The 27,272-nt window shown below is 35.6% G+C and overlaps 1 protein-coding gene across 1 annotated transcript in view; it reads right to left on the reverse strand.

Moving 5' to 3' along the window:
- The window catches only part of MAN2A1 (mannosidase alpha class 2A member 1), a 162,037-nt gene that overhangs the window by 70,023 nt on the left and 64,742 nt on the right, over nucleotides 1–27,272 (reverse strand). The window contains exons 6-12 of the mRNA XM_077861780.1: nucleotides 23,206–23,379; nucleotides 20,286–20,472; nucleotides 15,767–15,944; nucleotides 9,215–9,417; nucleotides 6,323–6,505; nucleotides 2,147–2,261; nucleotides 814–881 (exon numbers count right to left, since the gene is read on the reverse strand). Coding sequence (XP_077717906.1) covers nucleotides 814–881; nucleotides 2,147–2,261; nucleotides 6,323–6,505; nucleotides 9,215–9,417; nucleotides 15,767–15,944; nucleotides 20,286–20,472; nucleotides 23,206–23,379 — 1,108 coding nt within the window. The remainder of the gene's footprint in view (nucleotides 1–813; nucleotides 882–2,146; nucleotides 2,262–6,322; nucleotides 6,506–9,214; nucleotides 9,418–15,766; nucleotides 15,945–20,285; nucleotides 20,473–23,205; nucleotides 23,380–27,272) is intronic.

Here is a 27,272-nt window from a genome sequence, read left to right on the forward strand (position 1 = left end):
GCATAATCAAAATGTCAACTTTATTAGCAATTGTAAATTTTCTCTAATACTTTGATTCCATTTACTTTTAAATAATTTTAATAAAGACTAGTTAAAATCATGAATTATCCCTTACAACTATTCTTTTATCCTACAATTTGTACATACTAAATTTCTCAATGTAGATAGCAATAAGTTATATTAGATAAGAATACACTGTGTATCTGGGTATAGTGGGTACTGGCCTAGTGATACTAAGTCATTAAAAACAGAAGACTTGGTTAAATAATTACCAATAAAAATATAAAACATTTCTTTATAAATAAGAGGCAGCCACCAAATTAATTGCCCCATTTTCAGGTCAACTGAACGCCTTTCCCATTTACCTTAACATAAATCCACAATGTTAAAATGAGACAATCTGACCAGCACAATGACAAATTATCCAATAAACAATTTACAGTAGGAACCCTTCATAATTAAGTTTCTTCCTTCATTTTAAAAAAATGGGATCAGGAATCAATGAAAATAAGTAAACAAAAAGTTAAAAAAGAATATAATCATAAATTATATTTACCATCCCATACCAAGTATCTGTAAAAAAAGAAATACTGTTAGAATAGTTCAACTCAGCAATCAATGTGGTAGCTATTAACACTGAACATGACAGTCATGGGAAAACAATCCATTTCTTCAGAAAATTTTTTGAAATTAATAAATTTATTAAATAAAATACTGCCTCAAAATGTATCCTAGCAAGAGAAAAGAATCATGAAAAAGCAAAAGCATCAAGTAAGGACAGTAGCAAAATTTTATGAGAAATTATGTATTTACCTTGGTTCTGCACTCAGCGTTAGGACGGTTTTTTGTGGTAGAGAACTCTGTGAGCTTTGTTTAAAATCCTATAAAAACAAACAAAAATTTTTATTTTTACTTTTAAAAGCTAAGTTTCAAAACTAACTATGTAATAGTACTTACAAAATCCTAAGAAGGACACAATGTGGGAAAAAAAAATCCTTTTTCTAGCTATATAAAGTCCACCAAAATCCAAAATAAGTAATTCTTGTGTGTGCACATATATATGCGTGTGTATTCAGACTTCACTAGAGCATATGTTACAGGGACTAGAGTCCAATTAGGAGCCAAGTAGATCAGAGTTCTAAAGATAATTTTGCAGAAAGTTTCATTATTTTACCTTTGTATCATAGGTTTCATATCCTTAAGCAGTGTATGTCCACTTACTGGATTTTTTACTTTAATATGAATATGTGATATTTGTAATTTCATTGCAAATATCAGGTTATGAAAATATTGAGGTTATTATCTGATTCCAGATGTGTAAGCTCCAATCACATGCAAAATTTCAAAGCCTATCATTTACAACAGACTCCAATGACAAAATGTTAAAACAATTTTAAAACAACTGAGTTGCTAAGTGGAAGTCTAAAGAGGTTTGCTAATTGTTCTTCCTTGTTGTTGAAGAGCATTATTTTCCTTTCAGAGTATGTTCTGTTTTATTGGCTCCTCTGATCCCAACACCAACATAAGCCAAGGCAGATATCATCCCATCTTACAGATAAATGAACGAGGGCACACAGATGTTAAGCAACTTTTTCAAGGCCCGTGCAAGCAGGTACAGAGGTTGAGGCTAATAGCTAGTCTCCTAATTCCTCAACCTCTCCTCTACTGTTACACACATCTGAGCCTGGCCCACACCACTCCATGGACTCATCCTGAAACCAGAAGGCAATTTAGGATCAAATTTGAAGTTCAGCAAGAACAGAGGAAGGTCTCACAGAAGTTCAAATACCAGGGAGCTTCTAATTAAAGCCAAGCAAAATAACTAATTATAATGTTCGGTTACCTTCCAATATCATCTTAATGATGTTCTGAAAGCCCTAAGTTTCACGTAACAAAGTAAATTCGTTAATTTTCATGCTTAGATCTAGTCAGAACAAAATATACACTACAAATCAACTACAGACACACTTATAGGAAAGAAGAACATATAGGTATTTCATATATAAAATGATACAAATTCTTTCAAATAATGTACAAGGAAATCACTGTTTTTCAATCTCTTTTCACTAAGCTTCTCACCCCCTTTTCCAATCCAAGAACAAAAGAATCACACATTTTTAAGATAATATAAAAGGTAGCAACTAACCATGTCTAGGAGGTTATCAAAAGAGTAAGAGTTGTACAAGTTTTTGTCCTTCAAAATAAGTAGTAGCGCTGAATATCCAATTATCTTCTTCAAATTCACCAATGAATTAAAGAGTCTGTGAACCAAAAATTTTACTGGTCTGAGAAGTAATTCTAACATCTGTATACAATATTTTCAGTTTTTTTAATAATGACCAAACTACCATTACTTTCATCCTGTATTCACAAAGTGAAACCTATAACGAATGGACTCTTCTTTGCCCAGAAATAGGTTACCAAGAAAAAAGAAGGTTAATCAAAAGACATCACTAATAAGGATTCATTTAAAATAGAAAATTTTCTGTACGCATCTGAGACGTGTAAATTTATTCAAACTACCGGAACTTTCTATGAATATCACACCAAATATTAAGAATATCCAACATGATCACTCTAATAGCTTTAAGGCATTCTAACCAAAAAAGTGATTTGAGCCTTTATGTTAGAAAATTCTTCAAAAAATGTTGAAACAGCAGAAGGAAACATGAGATTAAACTGTCACTCACAAGAAAATTCAATCAGTATACATATTTCAAAACTCAAATTCCTAAAGAATTCAAATAAATACTTTGTTGACTTTAGTTTCATGTTCTTGTTCAAAAAAAAAAGAGTTTTCAGAGGTCTGGAAATGAAATTGTCTTTGTCCTTCTTACTTTTCTTGGTCATTAAAACTGTTAACTAAAAAAAAAAAAAAAAAAAAAAAACTGTTAACTGTATTCAAACTGTATGCCTGAGGAACCAAAGAGATGCGCATGAATCAATCGATTCAAAATCAATTCTGGAATAGAATCTTGGTACATTACCAGCTATTACTGAACCACTATAAATGGGAAAAGAATTTGTTTCAAGTTTTTTTTTCAAATTCCATCTTGTTTCTTTATAGAATAGGCATCCATAGGTAAACTCATTGGAGAAATCCGTAGAGAAACTTGGCTAACCATGCTTTCAATCAGCCATTGAATCTACTATGGTTATAGGGTGATTATGTTATTTTCCCCAATACAGGAAGCAATTTTGGATCTATATGTTAAGAACATTTTTGTTGGCATGCAACAACAAAAGAATGTGTAAGAGAATTAGAAATAACTTCTTTTTGCAGAGCACTGAGACTGCCTTCAAAGATGTGGGTGATCATAATCAATAAAGTAATTAACTGTGCTAGCATGTTATACATTCACAGTATTAAAGTCTTAGGGACGTGGGTTCAGGCCATCATCCAGCTAAGTTTCTCAGTCTATTCAAGTGTTTTCACCAGACCAAAAAACAGTATGAATGAATACAATTCAGTTATACAAACAAGCCCCTTGATCTAAGTTTATTTTTATTATCTACATGGCTATCTTTATTAGGCTGTCAAAACCTGAAAAACAAAAGTCATGCTCTCCGTCAGCTGAAACCTTTTATGTATTACAGTGCACTGAAGTCCCGATTTAACGGAGGTAATGCCACACATCAATGTTCGTATCCTAAAGGCACACACACACAGTCTTCTAAGGAGATAAGCACAAGGTACTGGCACGGTATCCCCCAAATGCTTTCTCAGGATGCATAAAGCTGTTTTGTATAAAGCAGAGCAAGACTAAACACAGTAAATAAGTTTGGGAAGCATTGGGTAAAGCAAGATTTTAGACTGTCTCTAAAATCATTTTAAAATGTCTCAACATTTACCCTTGTGAGATTTCTCAGAGCCTCTAACTTCCTAACACACCCTTATCCTATAATCATTGAACAGTTCAGGGATCATCACTTGGAAATCAGTTTTCCATTCTGTTATCATTACTGCTCTTGAAAGCAGATATTATCACGTTTGTCCATGAATAGTTGTATCTACACATTTGGAACCTCACACTCAACCTTTGTTCATTTTTTTCTCCGACCTACCTTTATTACGACTAGAAACTGGCAAACTCTAAATCTTTCTGTAACTGATCTCATTACCATTTCTTCTCCTGTACATATTACCCACTTTTAGGCTGAACATCCATCACAAACACTGTCCAAGTCTAATTCATTTTTTCATGCCATGGTTAGAATTAACCTTCAAATAGCCATGATGTATTCTTGCTCTCCAGGTGATAATTATATAAACATTCAATCTATTGTTGAAAGCAGTACACTAAGGAAGAATCACCCTTAGATGACAGAAGAAAAAGCTAGAAGGGTTGGGATCCCTGTTGGCATTGTGGAGCTGCTATACCTGAACTGAGGACCTGCAGAATTCTTCAACATGGCACAAATTTAAGTAGGATAGGATTTATTCATTTTCAAATTGCTATTACTAGCAGCCAAATGCAATCCTTAACTCTTACACTTGTTCATACGGGCACCTCTGCCAACATCTGAATAAACAGTCAACAGTCCAAGAACAAGAGAACACCCAATGCTAGCTGCCTCTCTGTTTATAACTCTTTAACTTGTGTTTTGAAACTTCCTACTTAAAATGTCTATGCTAATGACTTGATAATTGTGTAGACTTTTCAATGAAGTGTAAAGTTCTCGAAAAGCAAATTTACAAATGTCAAGTACAATTTACGAATTATTGTCTTTTTTCTTTAAGATGCAATTTTGTACGGTGATGTTTTTATAAGCTAAAAGCATAAGCAAACATATGGAGGAACTAATGACAGGCCTTCTGGAAAGGTTATGAAACATAAAATGTTCGGTTGCAAAAACTCAATGACCTGTACCCAAGTCTCTTTCAATATGGCAGGCAGACAGAGAGCAAGTAGACAGTGTTAGGAGAATGACTTCTTCATTTCCTCTTAGGAACTCTTCTGGATCTAAATTTCACTTTTAAACTCTCAATAAACCAAGAAGACAGGAGCAGATGAAAAGGAAAAAAATGGAGGATCTGATCTTACTTTTGAAAATGCATTCTGTGGGAGAAAAACCAACTATCATTATCAGCCAATGAGTGTTTGCCATTTTAAGCCCAGCTCATCCTCAACAGATGCCAAATACATTTGCCACTGAGAAGATATTCAAGATACCACCATGAATATATTTTCAAGGACTCAAGTCAACTAATGAAACCTCAAGAATTCTTTTTCCAAATATCTAGGAAGGCAGTCAAAATACTGTAACTAAAATTTTAATTAACACCTATTATGATTATTGATGTCCGTTGTGGGTCAATCTGTAATGTTGACTTTATGTACTGTATGTACACATTTCACCTGGAAGAGGGAGCATTTATTTAAAAAAAGAGATTTGCTTTTTAAAACTATAAGAAAATCAGAGCATATTTTAACAGTTTTAAAATATTATCAAATATACCATTATCGAAAAAAGTTTGGAAGAAATAATAATCTAAACTATCAGAAAACAATAATCAAAACCCCTTCCCCAACAAAGGAATCTCCTCTACACTGATTTCAATGAATGGTAACCCAAACTCGGGCATGATGATGGAAATCTCACTATCACAAAAGGTAAGCCTTTTGATTATGGGGAAGCACTACTTACAAAGTCTCCTGTTGTTCTGAGCTAAAGCCTGTACTCGCTATTTCCAACCCTGCAACGGGAAATTAACTGAGCTTCCACTCCCTCATTCATCTCACAGAGCTTCCAAGAGTTGGATGATTTTGATATCAATACTCAGGCCAACCAATTCTCATACCAATTCCTATATATCAAGGCTTCTAGGGTATTCTACTTTTTGGCTCTCCTCTAGGCTGATTCTTTTTTTGTCAATGTCCCTCTAAAAACAAAAAAATAAGACAAAAAGGAGGTATCCAAGAACAACTGGATATGAAATAGGATGAAATTACACTGCTATACAATTAAGTGTAGTTCTTTATCTTCTTTGATTATAGCTATGATTTATCTGATACCAATCCTTGGTCAAGAAGGTAATCCTAATTACAATACTATACTCAAAAAACAGAATCAGCTTTATAATAATGTTTTACTACTCCATTTGCAGAAAATCACTGCAATAAAAAGTTAGGAGAGCTAGGACACTGTCAATAGATTTCCTGAAACCTGCTTTGAATACTGATTTTTTCTGTAACAAAACTTACAAGGGATGTCATTATTAATATGGTCTGATGTACATTAACAACTTCAAATATATAAGCCTGTGATCCAAAATTTAAGAAATTCTTGTTTTATAATCACTTTTTAATAATTATATTACCTGGTACCATAATCTACAACCACCCAATCTTTTGCAGTTCCTGTGATAGCATCATGATGTTGAAACAGACCCAAATTTCTTCTGGCTTCCGTCAGTGCCATGTAATGGGATGATGAAAGAAATTTACTTATCTTGTACTTCTGAGCTTGTTTCAGGGCGAAATAGTAAAGAATTTCAGCAGCCCTAATTGCATAAAACATTCATTAATTTTTATTTCAAAACAAACATTTACTATTTAAAATACGTGGTACTAATTTTTAAAAATCTACAATTTTAGCACAATTTATAAAAAGATATTGATAATAAGCATTCCTATGAAACCGTCAAGGTATCCATCTAGTATATCTAAATTATCAATCATCAGCGAACATCATGTCTAAATTGATATAATGGGCCCTTGTTCTAGATGCTCCTGGAAAGAAGCCAGAACCCACTGGCAGCAAGAGAGGTTTACTTATGTATGACATAGTGAAAAAAATATCTTCACACAGCAGTTAAGAAGTGGATAATGGTTTCTGTCCTCTTTTTTCTCCAATATCACCATAGACACATACCATGAACCTCATCACCAGAAAGCCATTCACTGTCACATATGTACATGAAAGGAGAGCAGGTACAGAAATGGTCCCATAAGTGGAAGACAAACAGTGAAGGACGGGGAGAGAGTGATGGCCTGACAGTTCACTGACAACAGCTAGTCTCTGTGCTGAACAAGAACATTCAAAAACTAGAGAGAATGTAACAATATCAATTGAAAGGTGATAAAACATATGCCATGATTTCTCATTTAAAGAACAAAACACTTCAGCTTAATAATAGTTTTTGAATAAGAATATGGATGGGGACTTATCATTTTCATGCCTTATTTTTTTCATCAGAGGGTATGGTTCAACACGGGTTTCAAAGGAAGTTCTTTAAAGAGAGATATGGCTTGATGAAGTAAAAAATATAAGAAGGTTCTTTATGCCAAACATTTTAAGGAGGATGGAAAGAAAATCAAGGCTGCTTAAAAATGTATCACAATATTAGGGAAGAGGAGAAATTTGAAACAAACAAAAAATTCCTTTAAATTTTGAAATAAAGAATATTAAATAATCTGTCTTAAATCCTAACTTTTCTAAAATTCATGGCATGGGAAACATTTAATCTGAATTAAGAAAATTGCATACATATGTTCATATATATCTAATGCACATTCCTGGCTTTTTAAAGAGTACATACATATATAGATATCCCAAAATGTAAAAATGGAAACTAAAAAATATTTTCTTCTTTATACTCTTTGATCCAAATATTTTACAAATGAGCATTAAGATGAAATAGCTATCATCAGACAACAAACTTGTTTTCAAATAAATTAATTATATTTGAAATTCATAATTATTATATGGTTTTTGTACTTTAAAGCAGAATTTTTAAAATATATTACCCGTACTAAGTACTTCACCTTAAATGTGTGCAATAAATTAAGACTGAATCAACATTCGTCACTCTTTGTCTTGAAAAATAGTTGACTTTTAAAAAATCCATTAGTCCAAACAAGTCTCTACATTACTTAGTACTTTCTCTGTTTTTATCATGGGTAATTTAGAATAACATAATAGATAATAAATAACCTATAGGGTAAGAATGCATCTCTCTAATGTAGGATTATTATTATAAATACAATAATATGTATCCATCTGGCACATTTGTGAATATCCCAAAAAATAGTCAAATATCAGGCTTTTGAAATAATGGTAATGGCATAGCAGCAGTAAAAATAATATAAACACGCTACTATACCAAAGTACCACCCTCAGAGAAATTCGTGATTTTTATAAAAAGGATTCCCAAAATGGACTGTTTCTACCAGTTTCTTCTTCTACTGAAGAAGGTAGGTATGACATGACTTGTTATTTTTAATCCTGAGATTTATCATGAAAATGAATCACCATGAATTTGTGATCTGAACTAAGTTGAAAGTGTACTTATCATGAAAATGAATTAACCTGCCAGGTGACACACACATAGAGAGAGCCTCAGGAGTCCCTGGCGAGGTTCATCTTTACCAAAAAACAAGACTCAATTACTTAGCACTGAACTCTCCACTATGACAGCTATTAAGTAAATAGCGGGAATTGATTTAGTTAAATCAATTAAAATTAAAAGAAACTAAGAGTTCAGTTCACATTTCACGTGCTCAACAGCTCCATGTGGCCAGTACATACCGAACAGTGCAGAAAACAGAAACTGAGTATTTCTACCGCTGCAGGAAGTTGTTGGACAGAGACTGCAAGCTCTACTGGACAACGCCAGCTTAGAACCTTTCTGTTTTCTACCGACTTCTCTGCCTTCTCCCTGTCTGTACTTTTTCAGCCAACCACTCTGCCTCCATCAGTTTTTGTTTCAGATTTTGTTCTTCTAAGCAGAAAATTAAACCTATAGAAATAGGTTTCAGGTAAATAAGAACTAAGGTGGAGCCTTTCAAGTTCTCCCACATATAGTCTTAGATTATGTACTTTGAGGCCCACATTTTGGCCACTGAGAGGTCCTTTTGGTCTGTGCTCATTTCTAACAATTTAGTCTGTCCAGTTCCTGACCTGCAGACACATACGACAATGTCACTGGATATTATCACGGTGTGCAAACAATACTGAGTTAATTAGAAACATATAAAACACAAAATACAAGAGAAAGTCGAATCACATAAACTGCTTTTCCTTTCAGAACAAAAACCAGGTTTCTGATTATGCTTTGGAGACTTACCTCTGATTGCATTAAAATTTCACAATTACGTTAAACACATCCTAATACCGCATAAAGGCTGTATGTTATGCAAAACTCTACAAAAAGACAATGATGACATAAAAGAGGTAAATAATTAATGTAGCTATATAAACGCAAATGTACCTTATATGGGATTCCAATATCCTATCCATTCGTTTGTAAAAGGGTCTGGATGTAAAGTAGCCACTCCAGTAATGATCATCTCGGTCAGCGTAAGTAAAAAAATCTCCACTTAGAACAGGGAACATTGATTGGCTATTCTTTCCACTGGTTACATCTTCTTTATCCAGTGCATCAAAATAATCCGATAAAGTCCCAAACTGTATCTAATTTAAAAAAAAGTTATACTTAAATTATTCATCATTACGTTAAAATTACTTCTAGCACTGAAAGAAGAAGTTAATAATAAATATTTAAGATGCACTTCCAGGTTAAGATGAAAATCTAGCTCAGATTTCACAAAACTCAAAAGCAGGGGAAAAATACACAGTATAACTCTTTTACTTGCATCAGGTCCCAAATTAAACTAAAATAAAACTTATACACCCAAGGGTTAGAAGAACTACTGAGATATACAAATTTGTGGATCTGAAAACTCCTTACAAATCTCCAGAATTTTGAACTGTGCAAGAGTCAGGGAAGAGAATAATTCAGAGATGAGTAAAAGATGGGAGGAAGCAGCAAAAATAAAACATTTTATTTACATACCAGTTTTGTTAGCCATTAAGTACTTTCATATGTCATATGCACATACACTCCCCTTTTAAGGTGTCCCCTTCCCCCTGCTTTGAGCTCTCATAAGGAGACTTTAAGAACAGCAGGTCATTATAAAATTGGACTTTCTCTACCAGCAGGTAACATTGAATAGAAGGGAAACAAAGAGTGACAAGAATTGCAAGGTTGACTGCTCAAACGATAAGGCCTTTTGACTAATGATTTAAATTACCAGAACAGAAATCCATTTTTATGAGCCCAAGCTATTCTATAAATCAAAAGAAAAAAAAAAAAAAGGAAGTATTATACCAGACCATGTAAACAGATATTAAAGGCAGTGTTTTAGAAATAAACAGAGAATGTAACAGGGGATGTATTCCTTTGAATGACAGTAAGATGCTAATTTTGTTGTTTTCTACACCCCCCCCCCCCCACACACACACACAGATACTAAAAGGTATTTCGATTCAACACAGCGGAAAAATAATTAATAATCAAGAGTAGCTAAAAACATTGAGTAGCACTCTAGCAGGGTGGTTAAGAACAGCACACAACCTGGACCCAGATAGCATGAATTTCAATTCCATCTCTAGCATTTATTTAATATGTGGTTTTAAGCATATTATATATTGTCTGTGTCTGTGTTACAACTACTAGGGTTCTAAGGAAAATGCAGAGAAACACAAATAGTAAACAATGGTGTTAAGTTTTAGCTATCATTTTCTATTGCAAAAGCAAAATTTCAGCTGGAAACAATGATATTCCTGAGACAAATATAAGTTATCATAATATACCTGTGGCACAATAAATTCTTATTAGGGTAGAAAAGATGGTTATTTCTAAATCCTTATGTTTATATCACAGAAAAACAATATTCAACAATATTACCTAGTCTTATCTTGGGCAAGTTAATCTATCTCTGCCTCAGTTTCTTCATCTATAATGTGGATAATTATAGAAGCTACCAGGAAATGTTCAGAAAATTAAGTAGGTTAAATAAAGTAAAGCACTTTAAAAAGTTAATAGCAGGGCTTCCTGGATGGCTTGGGTCAGTTAAGTCAGATGCTTAATTTTGGCTCAGGTCAAAATATTGGTGTTACAAGATTGAGCCCCACACTGAGCCCTGTGCTGGGCATGGAGCCTACTTCAGATTCCCTCTCCCGCTCCCTGTCCCCTCATCAAGTGTGTTCAATCTCTGTCTCTCTTAAAAAAAAAAAAAAAAAAAAAAAAAGTTAATAGCAAATAGTAAGTACTCAAAAAATGAGTATTATTTATTACTAACACATTCTTTTTTTTTTAAAGATTTTATTAGTTTGAGAGACAGAGAGACAGCATGAGCATGCAGAGGGGCAGACGGAGAGGGAGTAGCAGGCTCCCTGCTCACCAGAAGCAGGGAGCATGACCTGGGGCTCGCTCCCAGGACCCTGAGATGATGCATGACCTGAGTGGAAGGCAGCCAATTAACCGACTGCACCCCCCAGGCGCCCCACTCACTTAACACATTCTAAAAAGCAGAATGTAAGTGTGTGTGTATAACCATACAAGAGATGAGGGTCATAAATACAAAGAAACACAGCATTAATTTCAGACCCAATAGGTACAGGTAAGTTCAGGGAAGAATACTGATAAAAGTACCAAAATATCCAACAATCTAAATTTCTGATCCTCACGTTTTCATCTCTATAACAAAGGACTTCTATTAGATAACAAAATCCCTTTCAGATTTTAGGGAATTATGGCATGCTACAGAGTTAATATTAACAACAAAATATACTCTTTTAAAATATCTTGATTAAATTTTGGTGTTAGCCAACATAAATCTATTTCCCTCTCGGCAATTTCCCAGGGCAAAGTTTATGTAAGTGGTCTGGTAGGCCCCTTCTCATAAATTTAATTCAATCTCAAATGATGGTATGTAATTCCGTATCTATGCTAGAGTAGTTCCCAAAGAAATTAAGAGTAAATTTTCCTACAGAGTCTCTTGGTAGCTCAAATAAAGTACATATTCGGGAGACCTAAACAAATAACCAAAAAAAAAGGTAAATGTTTTTTTACACTAACCTTAAACATAATCAAACTTCTCTATCAGAACATAGGAGGAAAAATTACATAAATTGTTAAATCACTGATGATCAATGGCAAGCTATCTCAGCTAGTAGTACAATGTCAGTTTTTTAGCCATCTAAATTCAATTGTTTACTTTTGTTTTTCCTTTCATTAAAGAAAAAAATGATACATTGAGGCTTCCAGCTTGGGCAAAATAACTTCAAACATCCTATAGAGAACAGATGTTAACTAGATAAACCAGAGAAAAAAAGCTTTTGTTTAAAGGTATCTAAGGGCACTCAAAGCACCCAACAGTTGAGTCACAAAAATTCTGCAAAGAAAGAAAATACATTAGAGGTCATTGGGAACAAGGTTAGAAATGCAAAAGTCAACTGTATTTTTATACATGGAATATACCATGTTCATGGATGGCCTAATATTTAAAGAAGTTAATTGTACTCAAATTGATCCATAGGTTCAATGCAATCCCAAACAAAATTCCAACTTTTTTTTTTGTTTGGTAGAAATTTAAAAGTTGATCCCAACCCTTTTTAGAACTATAAAGAAAAATAACCAACTCAAATCTTGAGAAGGAAAACAAAATTAGAAGACTTATGCTATCAGACATTAAGATCTATTATAAAACTAGAGTAACTGGGGCAGCCCGGGTGGCTCAGCCGTTTAGCTCCACCTTCAGCCCAGGGCATGATCCCAGAGCCCTGGGATCGAGTCCCACGTCGGGCTCCCTGCAGGGAGCCTGCTTCTCCCTCTGCCTGTGTCTCTGCCTCTCTCTCTCTCTGTGTGTCTCTTGTGAATAAATACATAAAATCTTAAAATAAATAAAAATAAAACTAGAGTAATTAAGACAGTATGAGATTAGTCAAATAGACAATTGAAGAGTCTATACAAGATCCATAATATATATCCAAATATAGTTTCATAATTACTGACAAGATGCTGCTGCAGTAAAGTGGACAAACTGGTCTTTTCAATAAATGATGGTAGATATCCATATGGACAAAAATGTACCTTGATCCCTGTCTTCATACAATCCACAAAAAAATCAATTCTAAATAGGTTACAGACCTAAATATTGAAGGTAAAACAATAAAGCTTCTGGAGGACAGCTTCATAAGAAGTGTATTTTCATGCCTGTGAACAAAAATTTCTTAAGCAGAACATGACAAACACTAACCATAAAGGAAAATACTATTATACTAAATTAAAATGAAAAATTTCTGTTTACCAGAAGACAGAACTAAGAAATTAAAAAAAAGGCTTACATAGAGTGGAAGACAATATTTGCATAATTTTTCATCTGAAGAAAGACTCAAGCCAAAATATATAAAAGAACTGTAAATGGTACAAAAAGACAAAACAATTTAAGGAAAAGTCATCAAAAGATTTAAATAGGCACTTCACAAAAGAGGATAAATGGCAATAAAGTTCTGAAAAGAGGTTCAACTCATTAAATACTAGGAAAATATAAAATAAAACCATCACATCTATCATAAAAAATAAGAATGGAAAAAATCCTAACGATACAAAACTTGAATAACAAAGTACAGCAATATGAAATTGTTGCATAATGCAACTAGTGCATCTGTTTGGGATGCTGTTTGGTGGTACCTACTGAGGTTGAACATGTGCATACCCAATGACCACAAATTTCCATCCCATTTTATACACACAAACTCACATACATGTATATAAAAAATGCACAAAATATTCAGAATGGTTTTATCTGTAATACACAAAACCTGGAAACAACCCAAATGTCTATCAATAATACAATGGACAGACTGTAGCATGTCTATCAAATGAATACTGAGATAATATACAGTATTCAAAACGAATATACTATGGGGCACCTGGGTGGCTCAGCTGGTTAAGCATCTGACTTGATTTTAGCTCAGGTCATGCTCTCGGGGTCTTGAGATGGAGCTTCATATTAGGCTCCACACTCAGCGCAGAGTCTGCTTGAGAGTCTCTCTTTCCTCTCCCTCCGCTCCTTCCCCCACCCTGCTCACACACACTCTCAAATAAGTAAATAAAATCTCAAAAAAAAAAAAAAAAAATGCTGCCACATGCAATAATACAGATGAATCTCGCAATATAATGTGGAGCAAGAGAACACAAAATAGCACCTATTTAGACTCCCTTCTTACATTAAAAGAAACAACACTAATCATTAATTATAGAAGGGAAAATAAGGTTATTTTTGTAAGATTTGGCAATGATTTGAAGGACATCTAAGAGACTCTTTTTGGATGCCATAAATGTTCTGTCCTAAACTGGATGGTTGTTACATGGAGGTTTTTAAACTTAGAAAATCCTCTGTACACTTAGGATTTGTGCACATTTCCTACGTATATGATATTTCAATTTTTAAAATAACTCAGTGGGCAAAGGAGGAAATAAGTAAAATACTAAAATCAGGACTTTAATTCTTTAGAATCTGGTGGTAAATCCTTTTGTGGACCTCAAAACCATTCACTAGGAAGATATGTTCAGGGATAAAATACACAAATACATATGCCATCTCCTAAGCAAATGTTCATGTATGAGCTTCATCTTTGAAGAGATATTAGAGGTGATTTAAACATAGACCTGATGCACAGAGTAGGAATTCAGTTGCAAATATCTTGAATACATTTGGAATTTTATTTAAGTTTATGTATTTAATATTATTTACATTTACTTAACAAACTTGAATTCTCACTACACTATCATCAGCTTTCTAATTTCCTAAACAGCAACATCTCTTCCTTTCTATATTATTCCTAGAGATACTCTACCGTCTCACAGGTTGGTATGTGAATACAATAAACACATTGGATAATTTCTTCACACAGGAGTCTTGTTTGAATCCTGACTCATGAAACATCTGCTAAAAATGCCTGTACGTGATCAGAAAAATCTGAATCTATCTGGATATATGATAATATTGAATTATTGTTCATTTTTTGGATGTAATAAAGGCATTATGATTGTATTTTTAAACAGTCTTTATCACTTAGATACATACCAAAATGGTTCTAGATGAAACTACACGACTACTATTTCTTCTAAAATAATCCCTGGGAGAGGGTGAGAGAGGACAGTGAGGCACAGCTGAACTGAGAGTGACCTTCAGTTGATCAATGTGGTGGCTGAGCTATGGATACGGGGAGGCAGGGGTCTGGGAGGAGTATTTGAATTGTTCTCAAAAATTTAGGGTACCTTCATAATTTTCCAAAAGGGGGAAAAAAGGGAAAAACGACAGGCAAATGGTTGATTTTGGGAAGTCTTCTCAACTAAGAAAAATGCTAGTGTGTTCTCTGGACACAAGACATTCATTTGGAAAATGCATGACATGTTCATCTCCATCTGCCAGTCATACCCATTAAATCAGAAGGATGCAACCATCAGAAAGAAACAAACTTTCGATGCTGGCAAAAAACAGGACATGACTGAAAAATGAAGATCACAGCTTAGTACGTGCATGTTTACAACTATGTAGAAGTAATGCCTCTTAGATGCTATAGGAATGGGAGGAAAGGGACAACTTCAGAAATGCAACTATAGTACTAGATAATTTTCCTCTTTAAGAACTACACTTACATAAGGACTAAACATTCTAGGAAATACTGGGATGTGGGACAAAGAAACTAAAGCTATTGTGTTTTAGCCTCATTTAATAATGAAGCTCAAATTCAACTACAGTATCATAATTAAATATTCTCAAATTAACTCTGGGAAACAAACAAGGGATAGTGGAAAGGGAGGTGGGCAGGGGGTTGGGGTGACTGGGTGAGGGGCACCGAGGGGGCACAGACGGGATGAGCACTGGATGTTATGCTATATGTTGGCAAATTGAACTCCAATAAAAAAATTATTTTTCTGCATCTAAAAAAAAAAATATTCTCAAATTACCTTAACATTATACTCAGGATGAGAATTCATATAATCAAAAAGCAGCTGATAATTCTTAAACTGATGATCCCATTCTGTGCGTTCACAGTAGCGAAAATCATCTCCTAGTGGGGCCAGGACAACTGTAGTACGGAAGAGCTTTGACTTCTTCCGGTATTGATCTAGAAGCATTTCAGCCCTACAAAAGAAAAAGGGAAAAATAAGAATAGTATTAAGAAAAGGACAATGGGGCAACTCATTAAAAAGTGAATTATGTTAAAAGAAATTATATATTTTACCTGTATTCTAGGTATGATTTATAAGGCAGATTTTTTTTTTAAACTCTTACACTAATTTTCATTATCCACTTAAAATATACATAAATTCTGGGGCACCTGGGTGACACAGTTGGTTGAGCATCTTGAAAAGAGTTGGTTGAAACTCTTGGTTTCAGCTCGGTTGTAGTCTGAAGGTCATGAGATCAAACCCTGCATTGGGCCCCCCATTCAGCACAGAGTTGGCGTGGGACTCTCCCTCCCTCTCTCCCTCTGCCTTCCTTTCTGTGTGTGTTCTCTTGTGTGCACTTCTCTCACTCTCTCAACTGAATAAATAAATCTTTTAAAAAATATAAATTCTTACCAGAGAGAAAAACCCATAGTTTTCCAATGGATCACCCTTAAAGAAATAAAGTCACATACTAATATTGACATATAATTACTGGGAACAAAGGCCTCCTGAAGCCCTGTCACATACCTTGGATCCAGCTTGCCCATGTTTTAAAATAATTTAGACCAAGAAGACAATAAGGATTTCTTCATCTACATAAACTTTGAGGTTGGCTTTGACTTAAGATTCCTTTCTCTGATTTGATCTAAACTTGCCTGACTAAACATAAAAAAAATAGTTTGGATGAACCAATTATAGAATATGATTTCCTCTTCAAAAGGAAGAAAAACAGCTCACTTAACACCTGCCATCAATAAACAGGTGTCTGTCACAGTGTCCTTCTCAGTACTGATCAACAGATAAAGCCGTGGAGTTGTATTAGCTTTTGGGGTTTCCACCTCCCTTAGATCTACCCAATGACTCCAAAGGTCACCTAAATACTAGGTGTGCAGATGTGCTTTCATATTTCATATTCTAGTATTCTGTAGAAAACCTCTGGGGTTGAACTGATGTCGAAGTGGGGCACCGTTTGAGGAAGTCTAGGAATGGCTTACAAAAAGGAAATTAAGCAGATGAACTCAGAGTAGTTCTCAATGTTTGTAATGCCACGCTTAAGAAACTAGTGATAAAAGACTAATATGCTTTTTACCCAGTATTCCAATTTTCATTTCAAGGGTTATCCAGAAGTAAGTTCCAATTTACAAAAAATTTATGCAAGAAACACAAAGAATATCAATAATGGAAAGAAGTATTTTATAGAATTTAAAAAATTTAAATTTATACTCTCATATGATCTTTTTATACTGATAGCTTCTGAAATTGCCTTGCAAATATTGAATTATTAGCCAAATTTAATAACTTGGTGAGTAAAATATAACCATAATATCCTTACATAACATTGTTTTCTGAAATTAGCATTCAGTAGAGAACTTAATTTTTACTAATCATTTACTAATGTTTTACACTTACCAAAAATAACTTTAGATTATTACTTATAATTCAAAACCACGTGTCTAATGAGATTAATCAGAAAAATAAATAAGAGAAAAATAAATGAGCAAAAAGCCAAACATATAAATCACAGATAAAAGATATGCTGTGACTGAGCATCCAATCAGATCCCCTGAGGCAACCAGCATAGAAAAGGATAAATGATCATTTAAATGAATGCCAAGGTTTACTACTAGATCTCCCATGTCTCATGTGTATATGCATAAGACACATAAGAGGAAAAAAAAAAAATCACAAAACAAATGTGACCTTTCCATTCAGCATTTGTCCTAACTCCCAAGCTCCTGCGTAGACGGTTCAACACTGGGAAAGCCAAGGGACCAATCTACACTACCTAGTAAAGAGTAGATATTCATTAAATATATGATACACTAAAAACAAATGAACTGACCAATATCACATCTGAAAATGTGCAGCTGCACATGAGAAGCTGCTCTTCTCTTTACCAGGTTAGAAATGTCAACTTAACTAGAACCAAGAAAAAAAAAAATTCCCTAGAACATCCTGTATCACCTGACATGTAAATCACCATCATACGTAAAATATATGGTATGAGAACAAAAACTCAACTTGATAAAGAATGGTATTTCCTTTTCTTTTCTTTTTTTTTTTTTTTTTTTTGCTAAGTACAGGAACCTGCTGAACTACACATTATCAATTTTATCACCTGTAAATTATAGTTAAATTTCATTTTCTCTAGGGTATTAAAAATCATGTGCCACGAGGCTGGAATGCCCGTGTTTGATCTCCACTCATCACAAAGTAAAAAGGAAGGTGATATCTGGATGTGAAGTAACGAGTAGAGTTAAGATTTCAAGACTTATAAGAAGTTTTTAAAAAATCTACATAAGTATTAAATAGACTCTTTCATCTCAATGCCCTCAGGTGCCTGGAAACCACTTGCAGAATCACTGGAACTGACAGCACAAGGTATGTTCCTGGGGGGCAATCTTTGAAGTGTCAGGTGGGACATAGCAAAAGGATTACACAAAATAGCTTTTCTCCCAATAATGCACTTTAAACAGGTGATGTCAGCTGCATCCAAGAAAGGAAAAGAGGAGCCTCAGTAGGTCTTTGGTGCCACTGAGGCATTTGGTTACCCTCAAAGAAATTCCCTATCCCCAAACCCCTGAGCTGCATCACAGCCTATGCCACATGACTCTACACTGTTTGCTAATAATATACTGGATTATTCTCCTCTGTCTAACCAACTTAACCCCAGGAAGCATGCTATTCACTGTTCCTCACTGATTTTTCATGGCTGTAGGAACCAAAAAAAAATGAAATCACGTTGATCCCCAATCCTGGACAGTTTTTCAAAAAAAAAAAAAAACTTTAAAAGTCAGATTTTGCTAGAAGGGATCTATGGCCTCAAGAAGGCTGCCATGTTTAAAATACCTTTCTGTGTGCCACAGTGAGAGGCTCACAATGGATTATTTTATGGCCACAAGCACTGACTCAAGGTAGAAAGACCCAATCTCACCTTCTCCTTCCACAGTTTTTAAAAAGCAATTTTTAAAAAATAAATAGACCTGATAGTGCACAGTGCAAAGATCTTACTTTATTTAAAAGGCTTTATCATTGTAGTTTGCAACCACCTGGGGTGACCATGCTGGCACCCTATTCTCATTCTGTTGGGCTGAAGATTTTTCCAAAGTTCCCTGGGTGATTTGGGCAGCCACAGTTGATAACTACTCATCTGCCTCACTCTTGCCTATTTTAACACTCCTGTGGAAGGTAGGATGTCCAGCTTCTTCTTAGCAAGCCACACCAGCATAGAGTTCCCAGAAACCATCAAACTTACAAATGGCAAAAAGACTGCACATAATTATTGGTATACAAGTAATGCACACAATTTGATGAGTTTAAAAAAAAATGCCTACACTTGTGTCACCATTATGTTATTGAAAAATTTTTAAGGATAACATGTACAAGAACCTAGACAGAGTAGGTTTTCGGAAACCAGAAATTCTAGGGTCTCAATAATAGAGTTAATGAACGTGGTTTGCAGAGTTTATGGCCGTCATCCTACTTTAATTGTTTATAGTTGCCCCTCTCACTCTCAAAACTCTCCTCATGTGGATAATAAATAACACGATCTAAAAAAATAAAATTAAAAGCCTGTATAATTTTTCTGCCAGAGGTGAGTGGTTTATATCACAACAAAATGTTTTATTTAAAGGCATTACACACCAATAATTTTTAAGTGAAGAAATTAAACTTTAAAAGCGCGCAAATTAGAAGTATAGGTAACTTGGTATATAATAAGACGCTTCTGTCGTGAATGTCATTTTCTTACTAAGAAAATGATTCATTCCTTTTTTAGGTAAATAAATATCCTTAAGTATAAACATTCCTAATTAAAATGGTCTGTAAGTCAAAAATATCAGAAAGATCGAAAGTGTGTATTCATCAGAGCTGGGCAGCATCCACAGTTACTGAAATTGTTATTAGAAGAACAGATAATTATACTCTTTATGTGTTCCATTTCAATAAATGTGTTTTTGCAGTTGGGTTGCTTTTCTTACCAATGTATACAATAGAGACCAGAAGTTTTATTATCAACGAAAGTATATGAGATCAATCAAACACAGCAGAAGGCTTTTATAATAAGGGCAAAGGAGAAGGTAATAACACAGTGTTATAGGTTCTCCATTGTATATTGATCAACTGTTGTTCATTTTCCATTAAGTTATAACACAAAAAGGCACAGCTGAAGCTCTGGCATTTTTAAGTCACTTTAGATCTTGTTGAATGAACACCTTGAACATGGGTAATGTTGGCCACCGAACCCTTTAGCAGAGAGCAGCTGAGCTGCTGCTTTGTTCAAGATGCTGTCTTAACGAAATGCAGATTTTCATACCTCTTTTGGACATTTCCAAGATGTATTGTTTCTGGGGGGACTCCCCAGGGACAACCAAATCTGCCTCCAGGAAGCCGTTTAAAATCAAACTGGCAGCATATTTTAGGATCAGGTCCGCACGTATGAGGGATGTCATAGCTGTAGAAGGGCATCATGTGGCAAAAAATATCTGTGCCAGATCCCAGATCTAAAATAAAGAGCCAACAGACAAACCTGGATTTATAAATTTTGTTTTCCCAAAATTGTTCAGAATGCCATACTTTCTATATATACATAATGCAAGCTCGACCCTAAATCCACAACCTAATCTAACTACTACTAAGGCATCAACTCCAGCGGCATTCGACGGCCACCAGCCTGAAGGAAGAGGCTCACATCTCAGTCTCTGTCCAGGTCTTCTATGGGAACTTAGCAGAGACCCATCAGGAACCAGCATCTGCTGGCCTGGACAGATACAAACCGAACAGAAGCAAAAGTTATCACTGGCTGACCCAAAATTAATGCCACGTCCATCCCTGGCTGCTAGCTCCTGCCACACGTGGGTCCCCATCAGTAACGGGACACACTGAGAAAGACCACTACGATAGCCGCAGAGGAGGGGTGAGAAGAAGAGAGGAAGAGAAGGTAAAGGAAGAAGTTAGAAAGGCTTGTGAGAATCCTGGGCAAAGTGCAAGCATTTCTTGCTGTGAGGAGAAGAAAGGGCAACCAGAAGAGTTCGCAGAGTCTCCCCGATGTTCACCAATATAGAACCACTGGGACTTTTCACCAAGAGAGCAGCACAGAACAAGCGAAAGTACTTTTCAAAGCCAAAAATAGCAAGAATGAAAACAAAGCAAACGAAAAATATACAGAAAGCGAGTACTGGTTCCCAACGCAGAACTGTTTTTAATCAATCCTCAATGCCAGCAGGTGTCATCATGGCCCTTGAGAGATCAGCAGCCTGTCACCCAGGGATGGGGGCCTTAACCAAGGGTGAAAAGGGGTTATCTTTGTAGGCTCCTGGCCTGTAAATACTGTAAATCCCCCTTTATTTACATATGGATCCCTACTTTTCAGCAATGGGTTATGTGCTGCTTTTATAACAAAGACAGACACAACAACTACAACGAAAACAAAAAGGCGACACACACATTTAAAAAAAAAAAAATGAAGATAACTGCTTCATTAAGAACCAGAACACACAAAGCAGCTCAAATGAGTTCCAAAACATAATTTTGAAGCAACATGTTCAAATCTATCTGGTAAGTGCTAAAATATTCCAGTTCTATCTCATACTCCATTTAGTTAAAGTAATTACCGGCTTTTCTAAATTTTAAAGCTATTATAATTTGTGTATTTTTGTGCTGGAAACTGTTTCCCTGAATCACACTGGAATGTGACATCATGGATGCTGGTCACTAACGCTTGCCATCCGCACAGAGGCCCTCCCGGTGGCGACTTTTCTTCCCTTTGCTGGTAGATCAAAGACACACTCAACATCTCCACTCCTACACCTCACACCATACTCTACAGCAACTCGTTTACACATTTCAGTTGGTCTCGTCTTTTATCAAATTAAGACTGTAATTCCCTTACAGGTAAGGAAATTTTCTTTATTTCTTCCAACTGTGGCATTAATTATATGAAAGTACTTAGTAATTTCTTGCTGATTGATATTTACAGGCAATTTTCATGTAGGAAACAATGTTAAATAGGGCCTCTTCAAATTAACAATTTTTTTTTAAATTAATATGTTCCTTTGCATTTGATCAAACCATACAGGATATAACCCCCTGCAAGTTCTTGTTTTTCCTACAGGTTTTATTTTCCAGAATAAGAAAATTATATAGTTAATTTCTTTCCTTATTAATAAAAAAAAAAAGCAGTACATATAAGGAAGTTACTGTCTGGATTTACAAATGAGTTTTTGAAAACACTTAAGGGGGGACCTAATTTTCACAGGAAAGCAAGAATGATGCAGTGCAGTAATTTCTGAACATTGTTTTAGCAACAAAACCCTTTTTGCAGATGAAATCTTACTGAGAACTCAGTACCAGGATGGCAGCAAATGCCAGGGAGTTAAAATCCTGGGCTTTTGAACTACACAAAGCTGGATTCAGATCTCGCCTCTGTACCTACTACCTGTATGACTTTTGGCAAATGACTTCCCAGCTCTATGCATCCATTTCTTCACCATTTTTTAAAAGGGATAAAAAGAGAATCAAATTTAAAGGATAAAGGTTTAGTGTGAAAGTAGATATAAAGCATATAATACAATGCATGGCCCATAATAAGAACTCAATAAAGAAAAAGAAATAATAAGGTATTCTGAACTAAATGAGTTAGGAAAGGCAAAAACCTCTCAAGAAGGTAATTCCTCCCCACCCCCCAGCAAAGAGCTATAGAAGTATGACCTTGGAACACCTGTGCGCCCACAGAATACAGCGTGAAAACAAGCAATGCGGGTAACAGGAGGGCTTTTTCCTCCTGTTCCAGGAGGACAGGATAAAGGTTTTAAAAGGCAATTCTTACTAGATGCAGAGACAGGAAAGACAGGAGGAGGAAACACTGGCTGAATGTGAAATAAATGACTGGATGTAAGTTCTAACACATGTTCAACTTTGTGACAAAACAGGTTCTTTTCAAAACAGAAGCAAATAAAAGCATTATTTACAAAAGACTAATTCCTTACATTTATTTACTTCCTTTGGGCATAAAAAAGAATCCACAATGTTCTCTAGATAAATATCCTCATCACTGCCTGAAAGAATCTTAACACAAATACACTGGGGAAAAAAAATTTTAAGAATGTGTATCTCCAAGCAAGCTAATTTTCAAGACACTCTGAATACAACCTGTAACAGCAGGAGTTCATAACCCTCATGAAACAAATAACATCTAGGTCAAGTGAGATCTTCCACTTTCATCAAAACCTACATACCCCAATTCTGTCTCCAAAAAAATTCCAGCGTTTTATGCAATGCAAAATGTTTCTTAACTGCATAATGAACTCTCTGAATAAGCATGTGAGAAAATCCAGCACGTTTGAGAAGGTAAGCCATTGTTGGTGAATGTCCAAAAGGATCAATAGCCCAACCGGACCGAGGTTTCACTCCTGTTGATAAAGAAAATAAGCGTTATTTTTTAAATTGATAATAAAATGAGGGATCCCTGGGTGGCGCAGCGGTTTGGCGCCTGCCTTTGACCCAGGGCCCGATCCTGGAGACCCAGGATTGAATCCCATGTCGGGCTCCCGGTGCATGGAGCCTGCTTCTCCCTCTGCCTGTGTCTCTGCCCCTCTCTCTCTCTCTCTCTCTCTCTCTCTGACTATGATAAATAAAAAAATAAAAAAATAAAAAAATAAAATAAATAAAATAAGATAATAAAATGAAAAGGAGTCACAACACATTCAGAGCCATCAGAGTTCTGTGGTTTTCTGGGTTTAAGGACAAAAGATCTGCCCCAAGTTACCCTTTAGCATATGATCCCGGCGGGTCTCCCAAACAGGGAGATGTCACCCCTTGCCATGTCTTCCCAGGCAGGGCAACTGCACCGGAGGTTAGTCAACTGGAGCTGAAAGAAGCACTCTGGCATCTTAGAAGGACTGGAGAGCTACTGCCATTTAGTGGTGCTAGAGAAACAGAGGACCGAGCCCCTGCCCTCTGAGACCTCCAGTCTGATTTTTCCTTGAGCTGGATAACCCAGCCACTTGCTATGTAACAAAGAAAAGTGAGCGAACGTATTTCAACCTGTACCCCCTCAGTCCCAACATCTGTCTTTCATATCGCACAGCTCCAAATCTGCCACTAGCAGAACTAGCCAAAATAGCTGTACTAGGATCCATTAAATCTTAATGAAATATAATTATAATACAACACTGGTACTTTCTCTCTACCTAGAGAAGATCGATTGGAATTTTTCACAACTGACTCTCGGCAATCCTAAGAGCCACTGACAGCTCAATTTCACAAAGGGTACAATGTAAAAAATAAACATAATAAAGATTGGAATTAATGAAAGAAGACTATTCATCTGGCATTATACAAATCTCATCTTTTATTTATTCAGGACCCTCAAAAGAAAACTTGTCCATACAACCTATATGTATCTACCTAAGTACTAGGACTGTGTGCATTTTTTTTTTCAGTCAAATGCCTGTTTAGCACTTTCCATACACTTAGACGATGACAGGTTCTAGGATGACAAAGATGAATTCATCTTGATCTGACTGCACAGAATGTCATGCCAACAGGTGTAATACAGAGTGACAGAAAAGGGAGGGAAGGAAAGAACTCTGTAGAACAATCCTGAAGATGAGCAAAGAGCTGAAAAGCCAGCAAAGGAGACGAAGGACAGAAAGTCAGAACTCTCAGAGAGAGGACCAAGGGTATGTGTCAAAACTCAAAGAACTGACTGCCTATTTTTGCACGTCACCTATGTAATTCACTTCTAAGAACTGAAAAGAGGTCTTGAACTCTCTATTTAGTATTTTGGGGGCTTTTTTGTGGTGCTATGGTTTAACAATTCTGGAACTCCTTTCCATGTATTCCACGATTGAGCAAATTTAAGACAAGGGAGCCAGGTTTCACACCGTTAGGAAAAGGAACTACCGAGTATGTAAATGTGGGAGAGCAGAATGTACTTTGTGACAATGAACTGCAATAGGAGGCATGAGCACTAACTTATGGTTTGGTAACACCCACACACCCACACTCACTTTCTAGCTCTGCCCCAGGAGGGCCTAGATGCAGAGATAGCTCAGTACCAATGAGCACACCTTAGCTCCTAGATGGTGACTTCTAAACGCTACGCTCTATTTAAAAATAACCTTAAAGAAATGGCCACCCAGGGAAGTGGCTGGAAAAATGCAAGATAAGCCCGGAACATATACTTTAGGGCATAAAGTAAAGAAATGATCAAAAAATCATGGGAACATATTAAAGTAACTCAGGAGACTGCCTGTGGGGGCTCCCACTACCCAAATTTGTGACAACTGGGGCATCAAAATAAACGACAGTCTTGGATGATAATCCATTGAATAAAATAAGAAGCCAAGAGATCCATGAGCCCCAAATAAGAAAATAAAAAAGAAATAAATAGGAAATAAAGGAAGTAAAAAGGAAAGGCATTCATTTCAGTAGAGCGCCAACTAAAAATTACAGAGTGAATGAGAGAGTTAGGAAATCATCAATGGATCTCAAAACATGCAAGTTTGATGAGAAATAGGATATTTACCTAATCTCAATGTGTCTCCCACAAATAAGATATTAATTAAAGAAGAAAATCTAATAGTCTAAATCTATAGCAAAGAAACTTAAAAGACACAAATTAAGCAATTGATGGAGGCTGGGAGCCCCAGTATCAGAACTGGGAGATCTCACTGGCCTCCTGGTAGGAGGTGCTGAGAACAGCAGAACATCGCTGCAGTGACATCTGAGCAAAATAAGTAGGATGGATTAGGTTAGGGTGGGTTAGGGTAGGTTAGATAGGGAGGAAGGGAGGCAGGGAGGGAGGGAGGAAAAATAACCTGAAGCTAATCTTGAGGAAACAGACACACTCAATAGAAAGACTTTCTACCACAAATGGTCTGCACTCCTCAAAAATATCAAGGTCAAGATATTTTTTTAAAAGGCTAAGGAGCTAACTGTTCCAGATTAAAGGAGACTGAAGAGATGTTATAAATAAATGCAACATAGGACCATGGTTGAATCCTGGACTTCAAAGAAAAATTTTTAAAAAGTACCTTTTATTAAAAAAAAAATTCTATTGGCACAATTTGAATACAACCTATGAGTTAGATGCTGCTAACATTCTGGATTTGATAACAGTCTTCTGCTTATATAAGAAAATGTCCTTATTCCTTAGAAAATACACAGAGAAGTCCTGGAAGATAAGAAGATGCCTCCAACTTAAATGGTTCAGAAAAACATGCATATGAATCTAAGCACGGGACGTATGAGCGAGCCTTCCCAGCTGTCACACAACTTTTATTTAAGTTTGAAACCATATCAAAATTAAGTTATAGAATAACAAAAGGTCGCACTGTCCTAAAAAACAAGGGCAGAATTAGTTTACAAGTGAGAGTTGAAATCATCGAATTCTACAGTGACATCAGATTTTAGCATCGTTAGTGACATCGTCCACAGCAAACTCACTTGATCCACAGGAGCGACAACCCAGCTTCAGTGGACTGAAGAGTCCCTGGGAGGTGATGATCCAGAAAAGAATATAAACCCTATTTTTAAAAACTTTGATATAAAAAGAGGTAAGAGCTAGGCAGAGACCTAGAAAGGATGCCAGTATCCTGCTAAGGATTTCCTTGGTATGGCAAGTATTGTTTTAAAAGGGGGTGAGGGGTGAACTTAGGTAAAATTGCAGCATTAAAAAAACCAAAGTTTTACAAAGAGGGCATGTTCATCAATAAAACTGGGAAAGATTGTGAAAAAGTTTTTGTGTCATCAAGCAAGATGAAGATTACTAAAGTATGTAAAAGTAAAAATTGTCAGGAAAAATGACAAGAAATGGTCATTAAAAGGAATAAATAGACCTCTCAATTTCTGTCAAACCTAAGAGACTTAAAAATTAGAACATAAGTAATATGAATAATTAATAAAACTGGACTATTCCAAATTTTTTTTTAAAAGATTTTATTTATTTATTCATGAGAGACACACAGAGAGAGGCAGAGACACAGGCAGAGGGAGAAGCAGGCTCCATGCAGGGAGCCCGACGTGGGACTCGATCCCAGGTCCCCAGGATCAGGCCCTGGGCCCAAGGCAGACGCCCAACCACAGAGCCACCCAGGTGTCCCAATATTTTTCATATTAAAGCATATGAGAAATAAGGAACAGTTAGAAAACTGGATCTTTTGGGCAAAAGACAATTTTATTAACTCAAATTTTAAAAAGTTTAATGATCGTATTAGTGTAAGAGTTCACAAAAGCAGAAATTAACAACAAAAACACTAAACAATTTAAAAAGCATTCCATGACCAAACACTAAAAAAAA

The sequence above is a fragment of the Canis aureus genome, chromosome 2 (genome assembly GCF_053574225.1).
Source record: "Canis aureus isolate CA01 chromosome 2, VMU_Caureus_v.1.0, whole genome shotgun sequence".
NCBI classification, from domain to species: domain Eukaryota; kingdom Metazoa; phylum Chordata; class Mammalia; order Carnivora; family Canidae; genus Canis; species Canis aureus.